General features: G+C 35.4%; 1 protein-coding gene across 2 annotated transcripts in view; it reads left to right on the top strand.

Moving 5' to 3' along the window:
* Positions 1-12,271, top strand: part of LOC109098498 (ataxin-7-like) — a 32,143-nt gene that overhangs the window by 7,573 nt on the left and 12,299 nt on the right. For both annotated transcript variants that reach the window (XM_042766252.1, XM_042766253.1), the window contains one exon: positions 12,047-12,151. In XM_042766252.1, coding sequence (XP_042622186.1) covers positions 12,047-12,151 — 105 coding nt within the window. The remainder of the gene's footprint in view (positions 1-12,046; positions 12,152-12,271) is intronic.

Raw genomic sequence — 12,271 nt, 5'->3', positions numbered from 1 at the left:
TCTTTTCCGTTAGTATAGGAAGTGTCAGATACTGTACCTGTCAGGGCATTTATCTAACAGTGCATGTGCATTTGCATTGACAAACAGTAGAGCTATCATGTGCACCGCTGCTCCATTGAACAATTTAGAGTAAATTGATTACGTCTTGAAAGACCAAAGTCGTCGCACAGGAATCTGTCAGATATGTCAACCTTAGGGTTACATAAGATGAAAAACAACACCTTTTTGCCTGTATGGACTTAATCATTGCTGGTTTTCTGTTGCGCTGTTATCAGGTTTTTTTTATTTTATTTAAATTCAGAATTAATTAAGCAGGACTGTTCTCAGGTCAGAGTAAAGCCAACGCTTCGAACACATCTTTATTAAGATTTAAGTTTCAGTTTTAGATTTGTCTCCAACTAAAATATTTATGTGTGAGGATGTGTTGAAAGTAGCATATGTTGAGCTGTATATGTGGATGTTATTGCTTCTATGCCTTAGCTTAAGAGCACTCTTGTGCTCTACTATGTTATTGTATAGTCAGGAAAGTGTTGTCAGCCTGGCCTGCAGGATGATTGAGGGGAAAAAATGAAAAGAAAATATCCTTAAAACATTCACGTCTATGAATTGTATAAATATAATATATTCATACTGATTAAAAAAGAGAGTTCATTTAAAAATTAAAAAATGTCATTTATTCACTCTCATGGTGTTACAAACCTCTAATACATTCTTTCTTCTGTGAAACGCAAACTTCAAAGCTTTTGAAGGATGTTGGTAACCAAACCATTTTAATGACCATTGACTGTATAGACAAAAAACATTTCTCAAAATATCTTCTATTATGTTCCACAGAAGAAAGAAAATCAGGCAGGTTTGATACAACACGAGGGCGGGTAAATGATAGCAGAATGTTTTTGGGTGAACTGTCGTTTTAAAGCTTGTACAGCTCATGGTTATCAGTTGAAACTAAACAATATAAACACAGACAGGTACATGGCAGACTTTTATGTGTCTTTTGTGCGCCTGTGTCTTTTGGAGCTTCTTGTACATAACGTGGTGTAGTCATGAGGTGCTAGTTCAAATTTAAAAAATGCTTCTAAAAAAAAGTTTCATCTGCAGATCTTGTTTAGGGATCTGTGCCTTTGTGCACATACAGACATCTGACTGCTAAGTAGTGATTGTGTTCTTCAGCAATAGTGTACTGTGCACCCCTGTGAAAAGAAGGTCAGGGAAAAATCTGTAGATGGAAAAATCTCCATAAAAGTTCTTTGTGCATTTTTATTTTTTTTCTACTTGTTACTTTGCACTTTTTGTTAGAAAATGTTTATTTACTATTTATTCAATTTTTTTTAAGGTATCTCATATTTTGATACTTAATTTCCATGATCTAAATATTCTTCAAAATTAAAAGTTTGTTGTCATTTAGAAGTATGTAGGCCTTCTTGCATTATTAAGCGGTTACATTACGATTATATATTCAGTGGCATACAATGGTCTTTAAAATGACAAAAATATTGCTAATCACAGTTATTTCTGGGGCAGTATATCGCACAACAAAGTTGTTATCATTACAGGCCTAACGTAACTAATCTGCTAAGAAACAAACAAGGCTCATCACTGCCCTTGAGTCTTACACATAGTTTTGAGAATGTATTATAACAAAGATCAAAGTTTTATTGACTTTTCGAAAGAAGTCTCTCATATTCACCAAATCTACATTTATTTTGTTAAAAATACATTAAAAACAGTATTATTGTGAAAAATTACAATTTAAAATAACTTATTCTACTATTAATATTTTTAATGTATTTTATTTATGTGATGGCAAAGCTGAATTTTCTGCATCATTATTACATTTTTTTTTTCAGGATTCTTTGATTTGCATAAATTAATGAAAATAAATTTGAAAAGAGAAAACATTTTGCCACATATAAATATCTTAACTGTCACTTTTGATCAGTATAATGTATCCCTGCTGAATAAAAGTTTTATTTCTTTTTTTTATATGTATAATTTATTACTTTCAAAAAGAATACTGACCCCAAACATTTGACCGGTAGTGTGTTTTTATATAAAGTTGTTGGATTTCAGATGGAAAAGAAAAGTTTAGTTTTGTTGATTTGTTTCAGTGCCAGTTTGGAAGGGTGTGTATAACATAAATAGATTACCAGTCCTCATTGTCATCAGTGACTGACTGAAGAGTGATTACCAAACCTTGCACTTGCACGATTTCTGTACGATGATCAGTGAAAGGTGACTGAATGGATAGATGTGTGGTGAAGATCTTGCAGCTCTTCATCAGATGGGGAAAAGCAAGCGGGGAGGAGACACAGACACACCAGGCGTGGAGTTAAACCTGCGAGGGTGTTCGTATGCTGGGCTTCTAAGAGCTTCTCTAGTTAGATCGTTTATCAATGACAATGAAAGGGATGGTCAAATTATCCGCTCACAGTCTCTCTCTCTCTCTCTTCCTGTCTCTCCCTCTCACCTTATCGCCATCTCTGTGTCTCTCTCGCTTTGTCACAATCTCTTTTTCTCTCCCTCTTTTCTCCCTCCTTCATTTTCGTATCCTTCGCTTCCATTCCCATCTCAGTTCTCTCTATTGCAGCACATTCTGTCTGTCCTCCACTTCTTCTCAGACCTGAGACACATGATTAGAAGACACTAGAATATCTGTGGTTTTCATGTCAGGCCAACCCAGCTCTGATGGAGTGAGCGTATCCTGTCTGCATCTCTGATGTGCTGTCATAAGCATGTTGTTGTCTAATGTTGGGATTGATATCCGGAGGAGCGCTAAGGCTCAGATTTTGTTTCGTTGTTATGCTGGAAAGCTCATTTGGAATTTTTAAAGGACAGCGTTCTCCTCATGTTCTTTGAAATGGATGTTTCTCTCTGTAGGAATCCCTCAAAGCTTTAGTTAAAAATATAGCATGTAACCTTTAAGGCTACCCGTGAAAATAGGTCCTTAGGCCCTATAAATCTTTGTTTGTACTACCCGTTTGCATTTGTATACTTTGGATGTGTGTGAAATATGCCTGCTTTTTCTTGTTGAGGTTGTGCTGTCTGGTCTAGAAGTGACTTACTGACAGTTTAAATATACCTTGGCAATTTAGATGACTCAGCTTTACGTCAGCATCTGCATGTTATGAATATTTTCATTTCTTGTAAATCGTACAAAAAAGTCAGGTCTACCTATGCATGTATGAATCAGATGGACATCTTTGTTTGGTTGTTGTGTCATGACTTACTCGTTTGTAAGATGGCATGTCATATTAATTTAACCATTTTTAATATAACCAGTTGTATCAAATTAATGAGTTAAACTTACAGCTCTAGTTCTAATAATATGCAGTGTTTATATATGTGTGTAATCTGTGTATTTTATAGAATATACTACAATTTTTATATTTTTCCTCAGCAAGAATGCATTGTTAATTAAAAGTGACAGTAAAATATTCCAAATAAATGACGTTCTTTTGAATTTTCTATGCTTCAGAAAATCCTGAAAACAATTCACATTTCCAAAAAAAATATTAAACAGCTCAATTGTTTTAACACTGATAATAAGAATTGTTTTTTGAGCAGCCAAATAAACATATAAGAATGATTTCTGAAGGCTGTGACACTGAAAACTTGAGTAATGACAAGAATAAATTGCGTCTAAAAATATATTAAAATAGAAAACATTTGTTTTAAATTGTAATAATAATTTGCAATATTACCCTTTATATGTATGTGTGTGTATGTGTGTGTGTATGAATATGTATGTACAGTATATAAAATTATTATTATTATTATTATCAAGCATATGTGAGCATACTGATAATTTAATATTTCATCTACTGACATAAAAAGTTTTACATACACCTGACAGCAGAGACTTATATTTGCTAGTGATATTCATTTTGCCTATTTGACCTTTTCAGATCAGACTTCTGCTTTTTAATTGTTTTGTTTGAAAAGGAACACAATTCATTTGGACTCACACTAAAATGTCACTGTTTTAGAGATTAAAAAGTAATGTTATGTAATGTTATAATTATGTAAATAATCCATTGTACTTAATTGAATTGGTTTAGTTATTAGGGAGCAGCTATGACATTACAAGACAGATGCTGTCAAATTTAATTTATTAGTAATGTAATGTTACATATCTGTGGAAGTAAAATAATGACAAATGTCCTTGAAACAAAAAACATGTTGAATTGTACTAACTGAAAAAAAATAATGCATTGCATTAAGAGTGCTTGCATTTTTATGCCTTGAATTTTCAGGGCTTGCATTTTTAGGGGCTGAAATTTTAAGCTGTTTATTTAAGCTGTCAATATTTCAATATTTCACACACATTTTCTTAATTAAAAATTCTATAATTTATATGTACCTTCTAGAGTTTACTTCCAAAATATTCAATCTGTTTAAAAATACGATGTATAATATTTGAAAGGCAATTTTCAGTCCATTTTATTTCACTTTACAGGTTTGCTTTAACTAATTCAGTGTTTCAGATTTTGTGCATTGCACATCCAGGAACTGCAGCAATAGCAGTAGAGTACCGATGCATGATCTCCAGCTGCTGGTAGTCGCTTACCAGCAGGTGGCGCAAGCGGGTGTTGATGAAGACCAACAGGTAGAGCAAGTAATTCATTCACAAAAACTGATCTGCAGAAATGGAGCAAAGTGTAAGAAGAATTTGTGATTATCAGGATCAGCACGTATATGCAGAAAAGCTGATTAAGACTCAAAAGCTGTGTTTACGTTTAATTCAGCATCTTCACTGTTACTCGTTTCGACGTGAAGCCACATGTAAGCAGCTTTCTCTTCCAAAGGAGATTATAATGCTATTTAACCCAACGCTGATATACAGAACTAACTTTAACGTTACATCTAAGACATGTATTGTTTCCGGTTTCCGGTTGATTAGTTTCCGGTTGAGTTGTAATACTGGGGTTTCCGTCTTACGTCACACTCTAAGATTCTCCAACGATGCTAAACGCGCCTCAATGAACTAATAGAGTGACATAAAGAAGACCTCAGATCTCAGTATTTTGAGTCTTTATCAGCTTTTCCGCAAATACATACTGGTTCTGATTTGTTTGATTTGATTTGTTTGTTTGATTTGTTTGATCTACTGTTGCTATAGTAACGAACGCAACAATGCGCATCTGATCGACAGAAAAACTGTGAGCTCGTACTGTATATTATGGATATTTCTGCAAATTTTGCTTTTGTTGATATTTTTTCCTGAGACAGTACGCTAAACATTTTGTTTGTGTAATTAACATGTTTAAATGGTCAAAGCAACACTGCAAACTCAGGCAGAGCGCCTTCAGAAGGATGCAGAGAACTATTCTTAAATCTTTTAGAGCTGCTTGAATTCAACACCCTTTATTTTCCTTTTATTTTAAATAAAGTTATACACAATTTGTATTTTTTAGTAGTAATGTAGGATATGCTTTGACTGATATCATGTACGTTACAAGCTTGGGATGCTGTTTGAAAAGTGTTGTGTGTGTGTGTGTGTGTGTGTGTGTGTGTGTGTGTGTGTGTGTGTGTGTGTGTGTGTGTGTGTGTGTGTGTGTGTTTGGTTTCCACAAAGAAATGTAGAAAATGTCCCCGGTTATTAGCTAACAAGCATGTACTTCAAAGATGCACAAATAAGATATAGGTGCAAACACAATACGATGAGTGATGTTAACCTTGGTTTTAATAAGCAGTAAGTTTATGACACAGAAAACAACTTTCGTTATGTCGTGATCACGAGAAAGCAAGAAAGAAAAAATATTAATAAACCATGGCCTCTTAGGATTTATGCTCCATTTCTGTAAATAATTTTTTGTGAATGAATGACTTGTTGCTTTGATCTTGTGCCACCAGCTGGTGAGCGACTCCACTGCTGTTCCTGCAGTTCCCATTTGTTCAATGATGAATTTTCTGCAGAATTTGAACCACTGAATTAGTGGTAAAGTTAAATAAAATGTACTTTTTGTCGAATATTATACATCGTATTTTTAAACCGATTGAATATTTTGGAAGTGAACTCTGGAAGGTGAATATGAATTATTGAATTTTTAATTATGACAATGTGTGTGAAATGTTTTGAATTAAAATATTGACAGATTAAATAAACAACAATGTTAAATTTCAACAGTATGGTGGATAAATATTAATGGTAACACTTTATAATAAGATGTCATTTGTTAACATTAATGTATCAACTATCATGAATGAACAATGAATGATACATTTATTACACAATTTATTAATCTTTGTTAATGTTAATAAAATAGTCATTCATTGTTCATGTTAGTTCACAGTGCATTAATGTTTACAAACACAACTTTATAATAATGCATAAGTGAATGCTGAAATTAACATGAACTAAGATTAATAAATGCTGTGGAAATATTGTTCATTATTATTTATGTTATTTATATATGTTAACTAACGTAATTAACTCATGTTAACTAATGAACCTTACTGAAGAATGAGCGCAGATGAGGCATTAAGTGCATGGCACTGCGACCAACTTAACATTTTACAGAGTTTAATGTAGCAATGTGGTCGCTTAGTTTTTCAAGATCAGTTTTAATTGTGTAACTGTTAATAGATTTGAACAAAGAAATAAAGTGTTATTACGAACAGGCCGTATTGATTGCAAATATAAAAATAAGACGAGTAAAGAAAATGCGGTACTTATTAAAATAACCACCCTTTACTTAAATATATTAACACAGAAAACTGCTGTTAACAGGTTAATATAACGTTTCACATTCTATGACTAGTAAAATAATGGCTATTACGCTGACGAACACGGCTCTCCTCGGAGTAGCTGTGAGCACTGTGTCTTCTTCTTGTGTGACAGGTGTCATCGTTAAGGCACAATACTGCCACTTGGGAGCTCAACCAGGTACTGGAGCTGGAGTACAGGTGCTTGTCATATAATTAGAATATCATCAAAAAGAAAGTTGATTTATTTCACTAATTCCATTCAAAAAGTGAAACTTGTATATTATATTCATTCATTACACACAGACTGATATATTTCAAATGTTTATTTCTTTTAATTTTGATGATTATAACAGACAACTAAGGAAAATCCCAAATTCAGTATCTCAGAAAATTTGAATATTACATAATACCAATACAAAGAAAGGATTTTTAGAAATCTTGGCCAACTGAAAAGTATGAACATGAAAAGTATGAGCATGTACAGCACTCAATACTTAGTTGGGGCTCCTTTTGCCTGAAATACTGCAGCAATGCGGTGTGGCATGGAGTCGATCAGTCTGTGGCACTGCTCAGGTGTTATGAGAGCCCAGGTTGCTCTGATAGTGTCCTTCAGCTCTTCTGCATTGTTGGGTCTGGCATATCACATCTTCCTCTTCACAATACCCCATAGATTTTCCATGGGGTTAAGGTCAGGCGAGTTTGATGGCCAATTAAGAACAGGGATACCATGGCCCTTAAACCAGGTACTGGTAAACTTCCTGGTATACGGCTGTGTTGACCTTGGACCTCAGAAAACACAGTGGACCAACACCAGCAGATGACATGGCACCCCAAACCATCACTGACTGTGGAAACTTTACACTGGACCTCAATCAACGTGGACTGTGTGCCTCTCCTCTATTCCTCCAGACTCTGGGACCCTGATTTTCAAAGGAAATGCAAAATTTAATTTCATCAGAGAACATAACTTTAGACCACTCAGCAGCAGTCCAGCCCTTTTTGTCTTTAGACCAGGCGAGACACTTCTGACGCTGTCTGTTGTTCAAGAGTGGCTTGACATAAGGAATGTGACAGCTGAAACCCATGTCTTGCATACGTCTGTGCGTAGTGGTTCTTGAAGCAATGACTCCAGCTGCAGTCCACTCTTTGTGAATGTCCCCCAAATTTTTGAATGGGTTTTGGTTCATAATCCTCTCCAGGGTGTGGTTATCCCTATTGCTTGTACACTTTTTTCTACCACATCTTTTCCTTCCCTTCACCTCTCTTTTAATGTGCTTGGACACAGAGCTCTGTGAACAGCCAGCCTCTTTTGCAATCACCTTTTGTGTCTTGCCCTCCTTGTGCAAGGTGTCAATGGTCGTCTTTTGGACAACGGTCAAGTCAGCAGTCTTCCCCATGATTGTGTAGCCTACAGAACTAGACTGAGAGACCATTTAAAGGCCTTTGCAGGTGTTTTGAGTTAATTAGCTGATTAGAGTGTGGCACCAGGTGTCTTCAATATTGAACCTTTTCACAATATTCTAATTTTTTGAGATACTGAATTTGGGATTTTCCTTAGTTGTCTGTTATAATCATCAAAATTAAAAGAAATAAACATTTGAAATATATTAGTCTGTGTGTAATGGATGAATATAATATACAAGATTCACTTTTTGAATGGAATTAGTAAAATAAATCAACTTTTTGATGATATTCTAATTATATGACCAGCACCTGTATTTGCATGTGGTGTTATAAGAGAACTGTTCATTTTAAATATTGCAGTTATCGCTAATACCGGTATATCGTCACACACTAAATTAACACAATATCGATAATTGTTGCTTTGAATATCACGGTTATCGTCGATACTGGTATATCGCGACACCCCTTGTGGAAATATTACGTTATCATTATATTTAGTCCGTAAACGGCCGTTAACAGAGGCCAGCGACCCTGAAGACAGACACAGAGGAGAAAATACTGTAGTAGGCAGAGCAAGATCACTGTTCACAATGTGCGAAATATAGAAAGAAAATCCTAAATATTGAATTTTATATGGATGTGTTTCTGATGGGAACTGACTTTTTCAGAAAAGTTTACATGGTATTTCACCCCCCCAAAGCTCTTAATGCATTGTGGTTACCCACATTTTCACAGATTCTGCAAGGGGTTCACAAACTTTCAAGTGGCACTGTATTTGTCAGGTTTAGATCTTTAATTCAGATTTTAAAATGTTGTTAAATGTAAAAAAAAAAAAAAAAAAACAATGTGGGAAAATCAAGTGCATTTCCACATTGCTTTTCTTGTTCAATTTTCTCATTAACAACTTGTTAACAAAACTACATTTTAAACAATAATTACACAGTTTTGGATGTTTACTTATTTGCCAGTTTGAAAAATTATTATTTTCATTTTTATATTTGAATTAAATATATATAGATATCTCTATTTTTTTTTTCCAAGTTTGAAAAACAACATTACAGTGACCATTTTTAAATCTCACATATTATTTGAATCTTTTGCCCTTAAACAAAAAATCATTTTTTTCCTGGTCTAGCATATAATCTTGTTTGTTATAAAGTGGTCAAGTTTTTTAGATGTTTTCCTAAAGAGTCTAGAACAGGTATTTTTCATTTGTAGCAAGGCCCACATTAAGCCTTGCTAAATAGCAGAGACTAAGAGAGATTTTTTTTGAAATGTGCAGATATTTTTTCCTCTGCTTTCATCTATTTTTGGTGCAGTTATTTGTGTGGTTTTGGTAGACTGTTTTCCACAAACTCTGCTGTCAATTCAGGGCACTCTCTGAAAGTATTCATTTTGAAAGCCAAATGACACTTACTACACGGCTCTCCTCAGCTCGTTCGGCCTTGCAGATATTTCACAACATTACAACTGCCAATTTTAATCTGCAATCTCACTTTCTTCTCCTCCTCGTTCTCCCACTCAATTACTCTTTTCCTCACTGGCTCTCCCACACACCTCGTTCGGTGGAGGACCCCCTTCCCCTCCCCCTCCCCAGACAACCTGTGAAATTCTGGCACATTGGCTGGCTATCCCTTTTTACTTTTTACTTTACAGTATTTAGCCCCGTTTCCAATGCAGGAACTTTCCCCGGGAACTAGGGACTTGGGGCCGGTACTCGGTGTGTTTTCACCACAGAAACCATGATCTAAATGAGGTTCCCCCTCAGAATTTACACCTCAGAAAGTCCCTGCTCGCTAGGTAGTACTTTTCAAAGGTCCGGAACTTTCGGGGGCGGGACTTGAGCGCTGAACATGCTGATTGGTTGAGCTTGCGTCACGTCCTAGTACACACTCTCGGTGTGAATGCAACCCTTTAAATGGTATTGGGAAATAGTTTGCGCAGAATCGTCCCAGTACTTTAGTACTGTACATTTAGTTCTGGAACTAAAGCGGTGCGAAAGGCCCTATTGTGTCATGATGAAATGTAATTTTAAGAGTATTTCAGGCGAGAATGTAGATGTTTAAACTCAAATCTGTGGTTTATTTATAAAGACAGCACCTATTTGAAAATGCGCTTTGCTGATTTCGGAGACGTGAGCTCCAGGCGATCACTGGGCGCTCAGTGCTCATGTATCCCAACGAGAGCAGCCTCACCTCGGCTAGTCCAGAGATGTCTCTGTATTGGTCTCTGCGGCTATTAATATGTTTAAATGAAACCGAAAAGAGGCAGTGGTGTTTCATAAATTCAATGAGAAAAATTGCAGTAGCCAAGGTGAGCTGACTGATGTTATCTTTGCAAAATTACCGGACTTGTGTCGTCCCGTCCACGGGAGTTCACACTCCAGAGTCAAACTTGCGAAATCCAAACTACCGAGAATGCAAGTCTGAAATTTGCATAAGTTACTTTGTATTGAGAAACGCGTGCAGACCTACGTCACCAGACTATTTGCCTAATCTTCTCTGTACTTTAGACCGCGATTGAATTGTGGGGGTGAGGGGGAGTTCCTGGGACAAATTGTTCCTGGTAATTTTGGTGGAAAAGCAGCTTTTCTTTCCTTTCTTATGAAAACAGAGTAGTGCTGCTGCAGGTGACCCCCTGAACCACATGAACTCACCCATTTGCTTTTCCCGGAACATCTCCGTCATGGTCTGGGTGGCCTCACCTGAACCAGGCTGTTGATAAACTGACAGCGTAGCGGATAGAGTCTGTTCATTAAGTCAGTGCACTGTGGAAACAAGTGTGCTTAGGCATTTTGTGTGTGTATGATCTGATGGCAGATTAGGAAGTTTCAATTCAGGATCCATTCACTGGTTAGGTCAGATTTTACATGCAATTTACACTCAATTACACCGTGTGCCTTAATCAGGAGTGACATGATTCTAGCGAGAAGTAATTTGTCTGTTCACAATGAAGAGAGAGCTGCATAAGAACATGCAACCAGAACAAATTTGTTCTATAATATACAGTATAGTAATGTGCAGTGAGATTTTGATGTTTTATTTAATTCATGTTTAAAACGGTTGTTACCATTCCAATTTTTTTATGTTGTTGAATGAATTTCTTATGCTCACCAAGGCTGCATTTATTCGATCAAAAATTGTGCAAAATTGTGAAATATTACAATTTTAAATATATATTTTCTATTTTGATGTATTTTTAAAATGTAAGTTATTCATGTAATGACAAAAATGATTTTTTTTTATTGTCACATGATCATTCTAGTCTTTGATGGAAAGAAATTTAGAATGAACAGCGTTTAATTGAAACAGAAATCTTTTGTAACAGTGTAAACATCTTTACTGTCACTTTTGATCAAATAAATGCATTCTTGCTGAATAATAGTTGCTGACCCCAAACTTTCGAGTGGTAGTGTAACAAACAATGCATTTAATACATAAAACAAGATTTTTTTACATTTTTATGAAGCATTTAAAAATCGCTTTTCTTCATCCATTTGCATGATAAACATTTAAACTCATTAGCTAAATTACATTTAAAAAATAATAAACAGTATTAGATGTTTATCTACATTTGAATGTTGGAATGATGTATTTACATTTTTATATTTGAATGAATACATTCAAAAATAAACAGGTGTAGATTTGTTTGAAAAATGGTTTGTTTTATGGTTTGTTCTTCAATTATATTGATTTTCTTTACATGTAAATACTTTATCAGCTTTATAGAGAGATGAGAGAAAAGCCATATTCGTTCATTCATTGCATTTTAAGTTTTTTTCTAATGAGCTAATGAATAATATTTACTTCTACAGTCATGCATAGCTGAAAGTAGCTACATGTCTAACTGCATTGTTACAACAGCCTCATGCTGTGTCAGAGAGCACAAAACATTTTGACTTGCTAATGAGTGCCTGTGTGTGTTTTCACAGACATGCCCATCTTTGGCCAGTGTCCTGCCCAGGATGACTTCTACCTGGTCATGTGCAGCCACTGCAGTCAGGTATTCAAACCCCAGGCCTTCCAAGCACACTACGGTAAGAACATCACCCGCTCTCCGCAGCCGACTTACTCTCTGTGTTTCTCTCACTCTGCTCTCTCTGCCGTCTTCAATGGAGGTGTTTTAGAAAAATCTTAAGACAGAAATCCCTCCAGCC

Source organism: Cyprinus carpio, chromosome A11 (genome assembly GCF_018340385.1).
Source record: "Cyprinus carpio isolate SPL01 chromosome A11, ASM1834038v1, whole genome shotgun sequence".
NCBI lineage: Eukaryota > Metazoa > Chordata > Actinopteri > Cypriniformes > Cyprinidae > Cyprinus > Cyprinus carpio.
This window is presented reverse-complemented; position numbering and strand designations above follow the sequence as displayed.